Source organism: Aquarana catesbeiana, linkage group LG08, assembly GCF_042186555.1.
Source record: "Aquarana catesbeiana isolate 2022-GZ linkage group LG08, ASM4218655v1, whole genome shotgun sequence".
Lineage (NCBI taxonomy): Eukaryota > Metazoa > Chordata > Amphibia > Anura > Ranidae > Aquarana > Aquarana catesbeiana.
In genome coordinates, this window is record NC_133331.1 from 43,885,560 (window position 1) to 43,904,442 (window position 18,883).

General features: G+C 43.8%; 1 protein-coding gene across 1 annotated transcript in view; it reads right to left on the minus strand.

Annotated features, from left to right (window-relative positions):
* EDRF1 (erythroid differentiation regulatory factor 1) overlaps positions 1-18,883 on the minus strand; it is a 159,890-nt gene that overhangs the window by 129,254 nt on the left and 11,753 nt on the right. Inside the window, exons 4-7 of the mRNA XM_073595756.1 lie at positions 17,605-17,730; positions 16,488-16,612; positions 8,044-8,203; positions 5,602-5,723 (exon numbers count right to left, since the gene is read on the minus strand). Of these exons, the coding sequence (XP_073451857.1) occupies positions 5,602-5,723; positions 8,044-8,203; positions 16,488-16,612; positions 17,605-17,730 (533 nt within the window). The remainder of the gene's footprint in view (positions 1-5,601; positions 5,724-8,043; positions 8,204-16,487; positions 16,613-17,604; positions 17,731-18,883) is intronic.

Below are 18,883 nucleotides of genomic sequence, written 5' to 3' on the forward strand. Positions count from 1 at the left end.
CTGGGAACATTTGATCTGAGGAACCGAGGAGAAGGGAATTCCTGAAACTCCAGCTTGTACCCTAAGGTTACCGTGGAGATTACCCATCTGTCCTGGAAGTCCTCGTGCCAGAGCTCTGAGAACTGTCGCAGTCTTCCCCCCACTCGAGTGAGCGGGGGCGCCCCCTCATGCAGAGGTCTTAGTGTTTTGCCTAGTAGGCTTCTTTCCCCAGGACTTCTTTTGTCCCTGGGGTTGACTCTTGTCTCTGGACCCCAATGGAGGCGGCCGTCGAGACTGCCTGGAGGCTGAAGCTCCCGGCGCTGGGGAAAGAGTCCGTTTGAAAGAGGGACGCTTACTCTTCTTCTTGACAGGTAAGAGAGTGCTTTTCCCACAAGAGATTCTCTTGATATAGTTATCCAAGTCCTCTCCAAACAACCTTGCACCACGAAATGGAAACCCAGCCAGTAGCTTCTTACATGGTGCTTCGGCTGACCAATTTTTCAACCATAGGATTCTACGTATATGCACCAACCCCAGTGAAAGACGGGAGGTTTGCACGATAGAATCTCTAATGGCGTCAACCACAAAGCATAAGGCCGCTGGAAGGTTAGCAAACCCCTGGGCCTGCTGTTCAGGTAATACTTTGATGACCTGCTTAACATGGTCTCTTAAGTATTGACAGACTCCAATCGCTGCTACTGCAGGTTGGGCCACTGATCCTGCTAAGGAGAAAACATCCTTCAATAGGGATTCCATCCTTTTATCTACAGGATCCCTGAGCATCTGAGCATTGTCTACAGGACAAATCAGGCTATTATTTACGGAGGAAATGGCGGCATCAATAGCCGGTATTCCCCACATTTTAATAAACTTTTCTTCCATCGGATAAAGTGTTGAAAACTTTCTCGGCGGAAAAAAACATTTGTCTGGGTGATCCCACTCAGAATAAATGAGCTTTTCAAGTAAAGTATGAACAGGAAAAGCATGTGCTGCTTGGAAAGGTTTCAGTGACCCCAAAGCAGAAGAGGATTCTTTAGTAGTTTTAGGTATGGGCAACTTAAATGTGGATCGGACCAATCCAGTGAGGATCTGCACTAAGACTTTCTCCTCTTGGGAAGTCGCAGAGGGTCCCTCTCCACCTGATTCCCCCGAAGAGGAATCATCCGTCCCATCCCGATCCTCTGAAAGGGATTCATCTCCTTTATCCCAGAGCTCCTCTGTCTGAGGGTCTTGGGGAACAGAGGAAGGCCTAGTGCGTTTTCTTCCACTGAGTGAAGACGTAATCACGGCCATTAATCTTTCCTCTAGATCATTAATGGTTGAGGAAAAAACCTCTTGTGTAATATATACAGGGGCTGAAGTGCCAGAAGCAGGTGTAGCCCCAGACCCCGATGGCTCTCCCTGGCCCATCTTTAGGGGGGGAGGATGCTGCCGACAGGGGGCCCTCAGAACCTGAACGAGATCCCCTAGTGTCTCTGGTTCCTGGGGTGCTTGAACCTCTTCTACCCATAGTGCAAAGCAACAAGGTGTGAGGTATACAAATGAACACTGCCCGCTGAGCGATGTAGTCTGGCTAAAAGCCTTGCTACCCAATGCTCAGTCTGGTGTTACTTCAGTAAATGCTGCCTAGGAGAATGCCTGTGTCCCACCTTACATGCGACCGTCAGCTCTGTGTCTCTCAGAAGGCTGAGTGCACCTGTACAGAGTGCCTTTAATAGCCTGCAGCTGGCCTGAGTGGGAGTCTAAGCACCTGTGCTGACGTCCCGCACCCTCCTCTACCGCCCCCCCCCCCCCTCGAGTTTTGAAAAAAACGAGCGCTTCCCGCACTGCCGACTCTCCTGTCATGCTTCTGGAGAAAAGGCTGGGGATGGGGGGGAGGAGGAGGAGGGAGACTGGTAACAAGATTTGCCTGAACGGCTATCTTCAGAGATGGTGGCCATTAGGCCGCAGTGCCCGGGTGGTATAACCACTTTCTAGACCCCTGTGGCCCCTCTCTAGCCTGGGGGGAACATTCAAACATGAGAAATCCCCCTTTCCACCTTACCTGCTTGCAGCCTGCTTTGAAATGCTGGGAATAATCAGCACTTAACACCTGAGACAGTCAGTCAGCATGTGTAGGTTTGTGCTCTTGGCAGCCCCCGGTGGTCACAATAGGCATAGCATGCATTTACCTTAAAGGAGAAAAGCCACTAGAACTCAAAAATTCTGTGGAATCTCCTCTTACCTTATCCAGCCGCAGGGTGCTGTTTACACAGACCCAATCTTCACCTCTCACGGTGGGCTCCGTTTGAAAAAACCGTCAGAGACTGGGGCCCCCATCAGTAGGGGGATCCAACAGTTCTGGGACCGTAAAGCACCTCGCCAGAAATTAGGAAGTTTAAAGCCATTTTCTGATCTGCGGGGTCCAGCTCTCTAAAAAGAGAAGCATTACGGGTAAAACCTCGTTTCTTCGGACACGAGGCCCGGGTACCATTCAATTCGGCCATGAAAAGACACTTTGAATGGATCCGGTTCGCCTGGCTTGCCCCAGTATAGGATCTTGGGATATTCCCTTTGGAGCTCAGCACAGGACATCTTTACACGTCCATCACCTAAGACACTGGCGTAAAAACTGAGGTATCCCTGCAAGGGGGAGGGATTATATAGGGGGTTGAACTTCCTGATAGGGTGTGCCAGTGTCCAATCACCAGTGATACCTATATAACCCATCAGTAATTACTGTGGCTCTGTGTCCCGTGATGTTCGAGAAAGAAATATATCTATCTATATCCATACAGGGGCGGACTGACCAATGAGCCACTCGGGCACTGCCCGAAGGCCCTGGGCCACTAGGGGGCCCCATCAGGGTTGCCAGCCTCAGTAAAACCAGGGACAGTACGTATAAATCTGTGGGTTTTTTTTACATCTGTCTGTGTATACATGTATGTGTATACTGTGTGGCCCCATAATCTCTGATTGCCTGGGGGCCCCATAATCTCCTATTGCCCAGGGGCTTCATGAGTTATCAGTCCGCCCCTGTATCCATATATAGTAAAACCTTGGATTGCGAGCATAGTTCGTTCCGGAAACATGCTTGTAATCCAAAGCACTCGTATGGCAAAGTGAATTTCCCCATAAGAAATAACGAAAACTCAAATGATTCGTTCCACAACCATTTATTCATAAGTCCTTCAGTTTATAGTCCATATAAAAAAATTATAGCAATGTGATTGGTTGTGTAACCATAAAAAGTCCACCCACAAATGGAAGCCTCCACAGGGGCATTAGAAGCCAAATCCTGCAGGATCTACAGAGTATAAAAGAGAAGAAAGGCGCCTCTAAATGTAGTAATATGGTCACATTTAATAAAAAGGTACAACGTTTAACAACTCACATCTAAGTATGCAGACATCTGGGGTAAAGCTGTCTACATAGAATGTCCTCCGCACCACCATTGATGTCATCCCTTCCACACTGCGCTCCATGAGCGCTTCAAGCCTCGCTTTCAGATCGTTCTACTGCAGGGTAGTCTTCCTGGTCACGACTGCAGACTGACAGCGGTGAAAGCTGGCAGTGCGGAGGATGGTCTATGTGGACAGCTTTACCCCAGATGCCTGCATACTTAGATGTGCCTCTTTTAATCATCAACCATGTGAGTTGCTAAAGGTTTTACCTTCATTAAATGTAACCATATTGCTACACTTGGGAGGGGCCTCTCTTCTCTTTTATACTCAGTTGTGCTATGACGCTACTTGTATATCAAGTCAGAATTTATTTTAAATGTTTTCTCGTCTTGCAAATAACTCTTAGACCAAGTTACTCTCAATCCAAGGTTTTACTGGATCTCAATTTTTTAAATTATTATTGTGCTTGTATGCTTCAAAAAGGACATCTTAGTTAACAAGCCATTAATGCGATTTTTTTTTTTTTTTTTAACTATAATGCACTAGAATAAGCCCGCTGACATCAATAATATATAATTTACTCTCAAGAGGTGATCCAAAAAAATGCATACCCACCACAGATAGAGTGCACTGGAGGGAATGGAGCCTTAAGCCTCGTACACACGATCGGATTGTTGGCCAACAAAACCGTGGACTTTTGTCCGAAGGGCGTTGGCCCAAACTTGTCTTGCATACACGGACACACAATTGTTAGCCAACAAATACGAACGTAGTGACGTACTACGTTGCTTTTCAGCTCTTTGGCGCCAGCCTTTGGGCTCCTTCTGCTAATTTTGTGTTAGTAGAAGTTTGGTGAGTGTTGATTCGCACTTTTCATTTTGTGCTTTTCAGTTAATTTCTGAACGGCCGTTCGTCAACCAGCCATGTTGCGGAATCGGAGGAGATAACGTGTTATTGCTTTACATTTTTTGGGTTGAATAATGATTTGATTTGGTATATTTTCTATATTTTTGGATGCATAGAATGCATTTTCTGGTTAAGTTCTATTGGCAGATAGCATGTTTAATTTTATTTGTTTTCTCTTTTTAATGCACAATAAAAAAATTGTGTGGAATAATACTTGGCTATGTGTTTTACTTCAAATGACAGTTTGGGAATAGGCAGTTACATTTAAAAAAATACAATGTAAAATTGACAAGGGACACCAACATAGTTGTATCTTTGATCTTAAAAACTACAGGATAATGGTGTTGGGGTAACTTGCCCAAATAAAAAAAAAAAAACCTAATAATATTATTCTTGATATCACTAGAAAGAAAAAACCTTTGAAAATTCCTTTGCAATAACTCCATTAGTATCACCAGCAAAGCAGCTTCATTATTATCCCATTAAAGAAGAAGAGAAAGTGCGCTGCATTTCGAGATTTCATAATTTGCCACGTCACAAATGTTAATTCTCCATTACGAACGCTAGTTTACAAGACCGACCGCTTCCGGCTCGTCCTTGCTTCCGAGCATGCGTGTTTGTACTTTGGACTTTTGTCCGACGGACTTGTGTACACACGAACGGAAAATCCGACAACAGACATTTGTCCGCGGAAAATTTTAAAACCTGCCATCCAACATTTGTTAGCGGAAAATCCGACAACCATTGTCCGATGGAGCGTACACACGGTCAGAATTACTGCCAACAGCCTGTCATTGAACATTTCAAGTCAGAAAGTCCGATCATGTGTACGAGGCATTAGAGTGTATGTAAACCCAAAAATTAAAACTGGATATATACACAGTAGAAGCTTCCCAGTAATTAGCTGTGGTGGCTGTAATGCATTTTTCCCCTAAAGGCTTTTTTCTTTAACTGCACTGTGTGATCTTGTCAGTGTTTAACTGAACAGCAACTTTCTTTCCTAGGGCAACAGCCCCACTGAACAGTATTAAAGAGCAAGAAGAGCAGTGTCACCCTATGATGCCCACCCTCCATGCACTCTACAGGCTATAATGACAATGCACATCTAGTTATATATTATATATATATTTATTTCAGAAGGATGACAGCAATAGCAGCCTTCATAATTTCTCCTAGCACAGGTTTCCTTTAAAAGATTTTTTTTTTTACATAAACTAAAACTATATAAAAATATATTTCTGTAACCATATTATTTAACTCTAGAATGGACTTAAAAAGGAACATAAGTGCCATGCTGGGATTTTCAAGGCTTGGGTTGGCTTTATTTACTTACCGCAGTCGCAGACTAACAGCCGGGTACCGTCCTCCGCCAAATATGGGCATATTAGAACCAACCAACATATGGATATCTTCAAACGTCCACAGAATATTTCTAACAAAGTCATTTTTTAGACCCTTTAAAAAACAAAAAAATTAAGTTATCTAACAGGATGCAAATAATGAGGGCGTAATGGCACTAGTGGTGCACCGAATGGAAATTTCAGTGCCAAAACCGAAAATGCAGGATGCACTTTGCCGAAAACCAAAAATGACAGTTTAAAAAATATTCATATTTTTATATATAATTGTATTATATTTTTTAATTAATATCAATTTAAATTAAAATGAATTTATTATTGGTCATTATTGGCACCTTTAGTGCAAGAAAAGCTCAAAAAAATGCAGTCTGCAATCTCTAACCATCTCTTGTATCATGTCTGAAATCTCTTAAACTTAAAACACACTGCTAATAGTATTAGCAAAATTGACATTCAGTGCACCTCTAGCAGACATGATACAGGAGATGGTCAGAGACTGCAGACATGATACAAGAGATCATAGCAGCCTCGCCAGTACCTGTCAGATGCAACCTCTCACCAGTGCCTGTGGGATGCAGCCTGCCTCCTGTGCCCGGATCGGAGCGGCAATCTCCCACTGTCACAGAGCTGGATTTGAATTGCCCGGGGCCACAGTAACAATGTCCCACCTCCACTGATCACGTCACACTGATTCAATGTCCCGGCATTGGATCAGTGTGCCGTCTATCACAGTAGGCGGGACATTGTTACTGCGGCCCTAGCTGCACTTTTTTCTTTTGGCAAAATGCGGAAAACGCAATTTTCGACCGATATGTTTCGACCGCCGAAACTTCGATGCATTCCTAAATGGCACCCAAGACAACCCAGGCGCATAAAAGCAAACACTGCAAACATAGCTATACAAAAATACATAAAGTAAACCTGTCAGAAGCCAAACAAAGAGGCTATTCGTGAGTACCCAAGTGCTTAGTGCACTAAAAACCAAACAGCTGTTGTCCAGTTTGTTAATTCACATTATATCAGAAACCTACCATTAAGTTATATATCTGATGAAACCTACCGCTGTCTGTCTTAAATTCCAGTTCCAAGACAGCCACTCCAGTGGGTCATGTAATGGAAGTATACATCAGAAGGTTATTTAGCTTAAAGTGTATGTAAATCTGAACTTCTGAACAATGAACTTCTCCTATTTACTTCCTTTTGGTCTGTTAACCTCTCTTCCCACCAGCCATATGTATATATACCGTCCTGTGTAAACACCCAACCCAAGTAATGCGTCTTGCATGCTCCCAGCACAGTCACTGGCAGGGACTAGAAAGATCCTGATGCATACTTGCGATTGAGAGCTTTCTAATCATGTGACCGCTTCACATGACCTGAATGCCCCCTTCTGCCTCCTGGCATCTTAAAGGACCAGGAGGCGGCAGCGGGAAGGGGCCTCTTAAAACTTAGAGCCGTCTATGTCCTCTGCACACTTCCTGTGTTATCCCAAGGAGAGTAATAATCCCTCCCAGTCCTCATCTTGAGACTACAGAAAGAAAAGTATTGTTGCGGAGATGGGAGAATTGGTGGGTCTCAGCAGCTTGACCAGAGAAAACAGGGCCGGGCTGACAACACTAAAAGCCACCAAAAAAACGCAGTGTTGTCACCCCACAACAGGATTTTGGATCTGAGTGCATTACTTGCGGATCAACAGCTATTTTCTGTACTTACAGGGTCTTCACTGGGCAATGTGCATGCATTGCGAGGATATACTCTATTTTTATTTTTTTTTTCTTGCTCTGACACTGAGATATACTTTAATGACAGGTTCTCTTTAAGGGCTTAAAGGGTCATTGAACTGGTTGCCTTCCATCTCAGCAGAACCCTGTTCACCACACAGTATTGGTGGAGCACTAAAGAACTGAAATTTGTTCAGTCCGCAGTGAAAAAAAAGGCCTGAAATCAACCAAAGTACCACTTATTTATTCTCTCCCTGTCCTCTAAGCACCATCTGCATCTAAAACCCACCAACTGTAATCAAGTTCAAGTATCTGGGACCCAGAAACAGAATCCCTGTCCAGCGCTGCATGTGATCTTGCTCATGAGATCCTATTGCGTGGGAGAGTTGCCAATCTTCTGCCTCTCCACGGAAGAGCATATGAGCAACATTTGTGTGGTAAAAGACAGACTGTCACATCCACTATGAAAGGCACCTTCACTTGACTACTCCTGCTACAGTATGAATAACTATTGTGTAAATATGCAATAGAAATATGAGAATGAGTCAGACTATAAAAGTTGTGGAAGAGACAAATGTCATGTCAATATAACACCTTCCTGTACACAGACCTCTGACTGACAACAGGCTCACAGGCCACACTGTCCATGTAAAGTTATGGGTGAGCACAGACACAACACACGATCCTGAATCAAACCTGATTGGAAGCTCCCCCTTCCTCCGATACAGAAGGCAACGTCTCAAACGGGGCTGGCCAAGCTACACTGTCTCTTCCTGGGGATTCACTAAGATTCTGAGCTTCTCTGGGCTCTGGAGGGGTGGTGGGTACTGGCTCAGCTGTGTCATCACCATTAATACTGGAAATGCAAGAAAAAAAAAAAAAAAGAAATCAGTCACGAAAATCAAGGAGATATTGCATATTATTTAAAGTGAATCTGTTCAGTCCAGTGTAAATGATAATCAAAGTTAAAAAAGCGGACACCCCCTGCATTGGCTTTAAAATCACTTTCTATGATAGGACCCAGGATCCCAGGTCCAGGCTCAATATAGTCCCTTGTCCTCTGTTAAAGCCAGCAAGTCAAATCATGCTCCTATCACGTAACGATCTAATGAGAGAACTTCTACTTCTCAACTAGGATCTGAAATTAGAATATTAAATGGTGGTAATCTGTATTAAAAAAATAAATAAAAAATAACTGTGTATATATATATATATATATATATATATTCAAACACATACACACAGTTTTTTTTTTAATACAGATTACCACCATTTAATATTCTAATTTCAGATTCTAGTTGACGAGTAGAAGTTTTCCCATTAGATTGTTACGTGATAGTAATATATTAATATATATATATATATATATATATATATATATATATATATATATATATATATACATATATACATACATACATACATACACACACATATACATATATATATATATATATATATATATATATATATATACACATAAAGTTATTTTTTATTCATTTTTATTTCTGTAATAGAATATTAAATGGTGGTAATCTAGTTTTAGATCCCAGTTGACAAGTAGAAATATACACACAAACTATATATAGCTAGATCTATCTCTATCTAATGTTGTCGCTTACCTCCCCCCTTTGTTTTATATCTGTCCAATGAATTTAATAAAATGACTAGCTGTGATTTATCCTTTAGGTATGCAGACCAGCAGTCCTGACTATTTGCTGCATGTTTGTTTTAGGTTAGCGATTTACCAATCAAAGCAACCACTTTTAGGAGTCAAACAGAAAAAGCCTTCAAGTTTTGTCTTAGTACAGGTCACCTTTGAGATAAAGGAGCAGCTCAGGACATTTACAGCTCTACTACTAAGGAAGTACAGCATGCATAAGTGGAGATGCACCAAAATTTTGTCCACTGAAACAGATCGGCTGAAAACTGTTATAGCCATTTTGCAGTGCCGATAATGGCACTCAAAACGCATGTGATTTTACCACCATTTTACTGGGCTTATGGTGAGTTTTTCATAGGCCATGTGACTCAAAAACCGCAACAAAAACGTTAACATGGGTGCGTTAATGCATTCTTGCTGCATTTTCAATGCATTTCAACAGGGATGTGCGTTTTTGGTGCTTTTTTCTTTAACTGACCAAAAATGCAGCAAGCCAGATTTTTTAACACCACAATGGTAACGCAATGGACCAGTGTGAAGACATACATAGAATTTAAAGGGATACATTTTTCTCTAACTTTTCTTGCGCTAAAAAGGTGCCGATAATAAATTCATGCTCATTAAAAAGTCGAATATAATACAAATATCTATAAAAATATGTTATTTCTTTTTAAACCAGTCATTTTCTGTTTCAGTTTTTGGCCAAGTGCATGCTGCATTTTTGGTTTCACCACCAAAAAAAACTCCATTCGGTGCACCTCTAGGAATAAGTAATAAGAACAGAAATATGGCTGCACAACTACACTTATTGAAGGATTAACCCTTTTGCTGCCAGTCCGTATGTTGTACAGATCTGACAGCAGGAGGCATCACACATTCCAGTGGCTGCAGCCACAGGATTGTGTGTGAAACTGACAGGCAGACTCCTGCCTGTCAGGTGAAAGCATTCGGGTGGCAGCGCTGCCACCCCATTGCTAACACACAACCCCCCAGTACCGGTGTGCCCCTCCCCCATGCTTTCCAGGCTCTGCTTGCCCATCTGCATGCCCGGGAGCGAGATGGCGAGTGCCGGCGGCTGGAGGGGAAGGAGAAGATACATCTCCGCTCTCCTCCCGTTCTTGTTGTCACCCAGAAAGCGACGTCTCTGATGTCACTTCCGGGTCAAGCGCTCTGTGTCCCTGGCTAGCTTAGCTGGGAAACACGTTACAACTCGCCGACGCACGCCAGAGGGAGAGCAATAATTCTAACACAAGACCTCCTCCGTAACATTAATATATGATACCTACAGTGGGCTTTTGAAGCGTTGCCTATAGAAAATATATGGTAAGGAAATTTTGTCACCATTTCATGGGCGCACACAGATTTAAGGTTGGACATGTTGGGTATCTATATACTTGGCGCAACCTCGTCTTTTATATTTTACCTAAAAATTTGAGTCGTTTATAGCGTTTGTTTGCCCTAAAATTCCCTTTAGCGTGTATTTTACTGAAATTCTGTGTTCTCTAGACCTTTGAGGTAATAACTTGTGACATAAAAAACAGAGTTAGGTACCTGGTAACTCTTTTTCTAAGAAGTCTTCCAGGGCAGCATCCGAGAGATAGGCTCCTCCTCCCTAAAACAGGAAACACATTAGTCCACCATTATAAATTTCACACTCTTACCTGTGTGCCTCAGTTATGTTAAAGCACCGAAGGAATTCCCTGTAAGCTGCAAGCTCCCCCTCTGTACCTGGTTTTTGTTGTTTCAAGGGTGGGAACTAGTGCTGCCCTGGAAGACTTCTTAGAAAAAGAGTTACCAGGTACCTAACTCTCTTTTCTCGAATCGTCTTCCAGGGCAGCATCCGAGAGGATATATCAAGCAATACTTACTAGGGTGGGGTTAGAGACTGGAGCATTTTACGACCAAATGCTTGGTCTTGGTCAGACAGCTGGTCTATGCGGTAGTGCTTAGCGAAAGTACTGAAGCTCGACCATGTCGCTGCCCTGCAGATCTGCTCCGGAGTTGCCCCTGCTTTCTCTGCGGCCGAGGTTGCCCAGGCTCTAGTTGAGTGCGCTCTGATTTCACTAGGTGGAGTGAGATTCTGTGCCTTATAGGTAATCTGTATGGCCATCCTTATCCATCTGCTGATGGTGCTTTTTGAAGCTTGTTTCCCTCTGTTGATTCCTGCATAGAGGATGAAGAGGGAGGTCGTTCTACGCCATTCTTTTGTTCTTTCGAGATACGCTATGAGCGTGTTCCTTACATCAAGTTTGCTGTAAATGTTTCTTTTCCTACTATCCATGGTTGTTGGAAGTGAGGGTATGACGATGTTTTGGGTTCTGTGAAATGTAGAAGAGACCTTGGGTAGAAAGGCCGGATCTGGAGAGAGAATTATCTTGTCCAGATGTATTAGACAGTATGGTTCTATTGAAGATAGAGCTTGGATCTCACTCACTCTTCTGGCGGATACTAAAGCCAGAAGGAGCGCAGTTTTTAACGTGAGGTTTTTGTCTGAGCTGTCCTCGATAGGTTCAAACGGAGGGGAGAGAAAGCCCTTAAGTACTGTGCCCATGTCCCAGGTGGGAGTTTTGTACAATTTGGCTGGTTTGGATCTTTTAAGAGCTATGAGGAATCGTCTTATCAGCGGGTCTTCCGCTAGTCTAGTATCCATGACCGAGGAAAGTGCTGCAACTTGTACTTTCAGGGTACTTGGTGATATGTTTTTGTCTGCACCATCTTGTAGGAAGTCCAAAACTATTGGAATTATCCCACCGTTGGAGATTGGTCTGTCTTCGTACCAAGAAACAAATTTTTTCCTTATTTTCTCATAGATGGCTCTCGTTACCGGCTTTCTGCTGTTTAAGATGGTGTTGATTACTCTGTCTGACAGGCCTTTGTTCTGGAGTTTTACCCTCTCAGTAACCAAGCCGAGAGCTTCAAGATTTTGTGGTTCGGATGGTTGACTGGGCCTTGTGACAGTAGATCCGGGCGGTCCGTCAGTGTCAGCTGAGGTTGTATGCTGAGATTTTTTAAATGACTGAACCATGCTCTCTGGGGCCAGTGTGGTGCTATTAGTATTACTGTTGTTTTCTCTGCCTTGATTTTTTGGATTACTTTTGGGATTATGGCAGTTGGAGGGAATGCATAGCACAGATGCCATTTCCAGTTTTGGTTGAAAGCATCCACCCCGCTGTTGCCATCTGTAGGGTCCAGGGAGAAAAATATCGGAGATTTTGCGTTCGCCCTGGAAGCAAATAGGTCTACTTCGGGTATTCCCCACTTCTGGGTGATTTGAGTGAAGGTTGTTTGGTTTAGTGACCATTCCGTGTGTTTTATCGTTTTCCGGCTCAGGAAATCTGCCACTGTATTGTCTGTTCCTTTTAGATGAATACCGGATATCGATCTTATGTTCACTTCTGTCCACAGTAGGATAGATTGTGTCAGTCTCATCAGTTTTTGGGATTTTGTGCCCCCTTGTCTGTTTAGGTATGCGACTGTCGTTGCGTTGTCTGATTGTATCTTTACATCCTTCCCCTGTAATGCTGGCTTGAAGGTTTTTAGCGCTTCCCCCACAGCTTTCAGCTCTCTCAAGTTTGAGGAGGCTTGTGCCCATTTGGGTGTCCATTTCCCTTGCGAGAACCGCCCTTCCATGTGGGCTCCCCATCCTAGGGCGCTTGCATCGGTGGTGATGCTGACTGGATTGACTTGAGCCCATCTGCGCCCCTCGATGACCCGAAGTGGGTTGAGCCACCAGTAGAGTGTTTGTTTGACTGTGGCGGGGACGGGAATGGATTTTTCTAGGGATGCTTGCCTGCCATCCCATTGGGACAGAATGTAGTTCTGTAAGGGTCGCATGTGAATTTGTGCCCAGGTGATGGCTGGAATGGAAGACGTCATCAGTCCTAGTACGGACATTCCGTGCCTGATCGTTGTGGAATGGTTCCTTAGCAGGGACGTAATTGCTTGTGTCATTTTTACGTCTTTTTCCTTTGTTAGGAAAATTTTTGACAGTCTGGAGTCCAGCACGTATCCCAGGTACACTACTCTCTGGCTTGGGATCATCTGCGATTTCTCTGCGTTTATTAACCATCCCAGGTTTTGCAGATAGATCATACTCTTGCGCAGGTTGTTTTCTAGGATTGCTGCTGAGTCCGCAAAGAACAGGAGGTCGTCTAAGTATGGTATTATTCCAATACCCTCCTGTCTTAGACCTTTTAGCGCTTCCGCCATTATTTTTGAGAATATTCTTGGAGCCGAGGAGATTCCGAAGGGGAGAGCTGTGTACTGTAGGTGCAGCGTAGCTGCTGGCCCCTGGATTGCGAACCTTAGAAACTTTTGGTGATCCTTCCTTATGGGGACATGTAGGTAGGCATCCTGTAAGTCTAGTGTTGCCATGAATGTCTCCTGCGGTAGGATGTTCCTGATTGAATAGATAGATTCCATTCTGAATCTCTTGTATCTTATTCCTCGGTTGAGTGGTTTGAGGTTTAGTATCAGCCTTAGTTTGCCTGATGGTTTTCTTTTTGCGAAGATGTGTGAGTAGAAGCCCTTTTGTTCCTCCTCTTGGGGAACGTGACAAATCACCTTCTGATCTAATAGTTTCTGTAGGGATTCTAGAAACACCTTTGCTTGATTGCTGTCCTTGGGTAGCATGGTCGCTAAGTATTTGGTTGGGGGGCGGTTGGAGAATTCTATTGCGTAACCATCCGTTATGGTGCGCAGTATGAATTTGTTTTCTGTTATCTCCTCCCATTGGTGGGAGAAAGCCGCCAATCTGCCCCCCACTTGAAGGCAGTCATTGTTTTTTGTTCTTTTGGGTATTAGGCTTGAGGATGAATTCACTTTTGCCTTTCTTGTTTTGTTGACCCCAGTGCTTTTTTGCCCCTGGCTTATTGAATTTCTTGAAATGCCGAAAGGGCGCCTTCCCTTGTCTCTTCTTGGTTTGAGGGAACCCCTTATTTTTTGCTGCAGTCCTATCCAGGACTGTTTCTAGTTCGGGACCAAACAGTAGGTCTCCAGTGAATGGTATGCCACATAAACGGTTCTTGGAAGGTGCATCCCCCCCCCAGGATTTTAACCACAGGGCTCTGCGGGCCGAGTTTAGTAGTGCCGTGGTCCTAGAGGATATTCTGACAGTTTCTGCTGAAGCATCTGCCAAGAAAGCTGCCGCTCTAGTTAGTGTGGGGATGGTTTTAATTAGTTCCTCCCTGGGTGTGTCGTTCTCCAATAGATCTTGCAGCTGGGTTAGCCAGATTAGCAAGGTTCGGGCTGTGCAGGTGAAAGCAATAGCCGGATTTAGGTTTGCCGCCCCTGCTTCCCATGCCCTTTTCAGGAGAGCTTCTATTTTCTTGTCCATGGGGTCGCTGAGGGTACCTGCGTCATCAAAAGCCAAGTCCGATTTGTTCGTGATTTTTGCCAGAGAGGCATCCACCTTGGGGCATTTAGCCCAGGTTTTGGTGTCTGCTTCCGCAAACGGGTATCTGCGTTTGATTGTGGCGGGGATGAAAAGCTTTTTCTCTGGGTCTTCCCATTCCTTTTTGACTATGTTTTTTTTGACTATGTCTTTAAGTGTTTGGTGTACCGGGAACGTTCTTGGCTTCTTGGGCTGGAGCCCTTTGTACATTCTGTCATGCATAGTGAGTTCTGCGGTTTTCTGTTCTTTAATGCCTCAGAAGGAAACAGGTTGCAGTCTGTCGTGTCATCTTCCTCCTCTGAGTCTGAACAGATACCGTCTTCTGATTCAGATTGTTCAGATTCATCTGAATCCACCTCTTGTTCTGCCTGTACCTTGTTCTCCCTTGGAATGTGTGTTCCGCTGGTAGATGGGATACTGGCCTGAGCGACACTTGCTGGCGTTTCTAATTTCTCTATAGCTGAGCGTAGTGGTGCCATGGTGCTCTGAATTTCTTTCTTAAAAGAATTGAGCAGGTCTTTCAAAAATCCCTGTGATTTTGCCACCATTTTGTCTAAGCATTTCTGACACAGGGGCTTTTTCCAATCTGGGGAAAGCCTGTGGCTGCATGAGGCACATGTTTTGCCTTTAGCCTTCCTTTCCTCAGGGGTCTTTGCCTGCAAGCGAGCATAGAGAACAACAAAGAAAAACCCCGTGAGTCAAAGGAACTGCCTGTAGATAGGCAGTAAAGAGGTTAAGACAGAGATAATTCAAGAATATTCTGGCTTACCTTGGAGCTGTCCTTATTTGCAGGATCTGCAGGGCAGGGTGGGGAAGCGTCAGACATGATCAGCCACCAGGATCCTCTGCTTAGAGGCCTTTTTATCTGCTTCCTGCATAAGCTCCGGCCCCGCCCCCGGCTGACCCCGTGCAGGTTGGTGGACACACCTGCACATGCCGCTGTATTGTAGAGTAACTGTGCTGGTAGTGAAGGGTAGCATTGAACAAATTTGCTATTTGTATTCTGTTTTCTTTCTCTTTTTTTTTTTTTTTTTTAACCTTCCCGCCCCTAGGTGTCCCTGCTCTATCTCCGCAGTAGATAGACTACGGGAAAATGGCCGCCAACCCGGAAGCGGAACTTCCTCGGCGCCATCTTGGTACACCCCCGACTTCCTGTAGCGGCCTGTGGCGGTGAGGACGCTGCTGCGCCGCCCGGAGAGCGGCGGATTCGTTTGGGGGGACAGCCGCAGCCACCAGGGACCTAATTTAGAAGGTGCAAACCCCTCCCTGCTAGACCCTCTGCTGCTGAGGATTTCGGCAGCGGTCGGCAGCGGTCGTCGGCGGCGGGGGGGAGCGCCCATCTATGCATGTATCCATCCCCCCTGGCGGGCTCCAGATTCTGCGGAAAGCCAGAGGGGGGTGCTTGCGGAAGCATACACAGGCCTAAACAGCGGCATGGGGTGGGGATGACAGAGTCCTCCTGCAGCCTGGGGGGATGATTGCAGACCCCTCAGTAGGGGCGAAATCTCAGGCTTTAAGCAATGTTGCCCAGTGCTGCGCCTGCTCGCCCTCCCAAAGCCCCTTGGGCTGTATGGGATGCTGGCAGGGGGTCTCCTGCAACAAGCACAGAGACAGGTGAAAATAAAATAACAAACGTTCTTGCAGCTCCTGTGGGTCCGGAGGAAACACAAACAACTGAGGCACACAGGTAAGAGTGTGAAATTTATAATGGTGGACTAATGTGTTTCCTGTTTTAGGGAGGAGGAGCCTATCTCTCGGATGCTGCCCTGGAAGACGATTCGAGAAAAATTGGCACTACCACTATTTTATTCTCTAGGGTGTCTGCTTTCAGAAAATATATAATGGTAGGGGGTTTTGTGTAATCTTCAAAAATTTTTTTTTAAACAGGTGTGCAAAAAAACGGCGCTGGCAGCGAAAAGGTTAATGTTACAAGGTAAAGGTACAGCCTCCTCCCAACCTTAAATGAATACATTCTCATTTGTCAAGAAAGAGCCTGTGGTTTTATTTTTCTTGGTCCAAGTTTACTAGAAATGCTCTATAAGAAGAATATAGATCACCTTTTATAAGTAGAAGAGAAACCATTACCTATAATAGAGGAATTTGGAGAGGATGGCTTTCCGGTACCAGTGCTCTTTACTCTTCTTCTTTCTCTGCCACTTCTGATCCATAAGCCTCTGATAAAACTCCTTCAGCCATGTCCAGTCTCCTGTCTGCACAACAAGTTATATCTGTTACTCTGTTTGATCATGGTTTGCTTATAAACTGAATTCCCGGGGAAAAAAAAATAAGAAATTTTTGGGACATTTGCTATGTAAAAATAAAATTACCTTTATTGATGGGTGTTGGATGAACTTCCAACACAGTACCTTACAGCTCCAGCAGTGCAACGAGAATAGTGGGCTGACAGCTCTACACCTTGTTTTTCATTCACAAAATGTTCTGCAGGGGTGGTGAAGGTCACAACCTTCCCTCATACAGTCACAAGAAAGCCTTGTATTCTGTGAAAAGAATACAATACATTTTGTGAATGAACGAGATGGAAAGTGACAGCAAGCAACCCACTATCATCACTGTACCAAGCTTTATGACTGGGAGTCCAATGCTTACAGTAGTGTGCAGCACCACCTATACACATTAGAAAACTCACAATTAGAGGCAATTCATTTGTACATAGCAAATGATAATGCCAAACATGCAGTTAACTGTAGCAACCAGATGTCCTACAGTTAGCCTAATGAAAGATGGGTCAATGCAATTCAAACCATCACTGACCTGCTGAAAAAGGTATAAAGCAGATACAAGGCAGGCCCCAAAAGGAAAAAAAAAAGAGAAAAAGTGATTACCAAGACTAAGCCTGGCCATACATTATACAATTTTCCTTTAGATTTACCAAAACTATATAATACGAGGTCAAACCTAAATACTTTCAAATTGTATACAATCAGGCAGGTCCTTGCACTACATAGTTTAAGGTAATGCTAATGGAAATTGCACAAGAAAATTGTATAATGTACAGCCAGCCTAAGTCAGGATGTCAAAAGAGCACACCTAAGCAATTTCCAGTGTTACCCACATAAAACTAAAATATTAAATTAACATAAAAAAAAAAGAAAAAAAAAAAAAAAAAAGAATTGAACAACAATACTGATAAACAATCTGGAAAACTTTCTATAACAAAGCAAAGCATTCTACATTCTCTCACCTGAGAGGACCTCATGAAAAGCTCCTGAATGTCCAGTTCATCCAGTAGTAGGGTGCGTCCAATGCGGTGAACGGCCATGCTGACATGAGACTTACTGTATGGAATCTTTAAGAGTTTCTTTATGTTCTGTGAAGCAATCAAAAAACATTAAAGCATGAGAGAATAGAAACATACATCATCCAACACTATAATGCAGAAAAGCAAAGTATCCTGACTCTCCCGGTGGAGGGAGATAAAACATATTGGGGGGGATTTATTGCGTGCCTAACAATGTACAAAAAAAAAAAAAACAAAACAAAAAACATAATGAATAAAAACAATATTTATTATACACGATTAAAATGCAAGAATCCAACCTAGAATCCTGTGATAAATGCTGCCAGATTTGTCATGCAAACAGCAGAGTAGGGTCGACATGTTTCGCTTGAAATCGGCTTCTTCAGGATCCACTGTTCACAATATATTGGCAAGAACGGTAATGGTCCTCCTTACAAGGGAAGGTAACCCAATTTAGAGCCAATAGACCAGGGTAACAGGAGGAGGGGAGAATAGCCAAAACCTTATATTCAACCCCAAACCGCTGTACCATGGATCACAAAAACCTGCAGCCTTATATTCAGCCAGTAATGCTGCAAGTGCCGCCAACTTGGCCTTTTTGACATTTAAGGCCGACTCAGCACTTGCAGCATTACTGGCTGAATATAGGGCTTGGGGCATTTGTGATTGAATTTAAAGTTTTGGCTATCATCTTCCCCCCTCCTGTTGCCCTGATCTATTGGGTCTAAATTGGGTTACCCTTCCCTTGTAAGAAGGACCATTACCATTCTTGTCAATATATTGTAAACACGAAGTGCATCCTAAAGAAGCCCATTTTGGGAGAAATGTGTTGATCCTACCCTTGTTACCTTCTTCTGCTCTGCTGTTTGCATGACAAATCTGGCAGCATTAATCACATGATTTTAGATTGTATTCTTAAATATTAATTGTGTATAATAAATATTGTTTTTATTCATAATGCCTTTTTATGTAGTACGAAAAAAATCCCCCAAATCTCACCGGGAGAGTCGGGGATACTTTGCAGGCACTTCTATTGAACAGGCACCGGGAGAACGTGCAGACTCCATGGCACTACCTGCCTGGAGTTGGCATTGTTCTCCCTGTACATGTGTGGGTTTCCTCTGGGTATTTCGGTTTCCTCGCACACTACAAAGACATGCTGGTAGGCTAAATGGCTCCTGTCTAAATTGGCCCTAGTATGTTTATGTGAGTAAGTGAATGT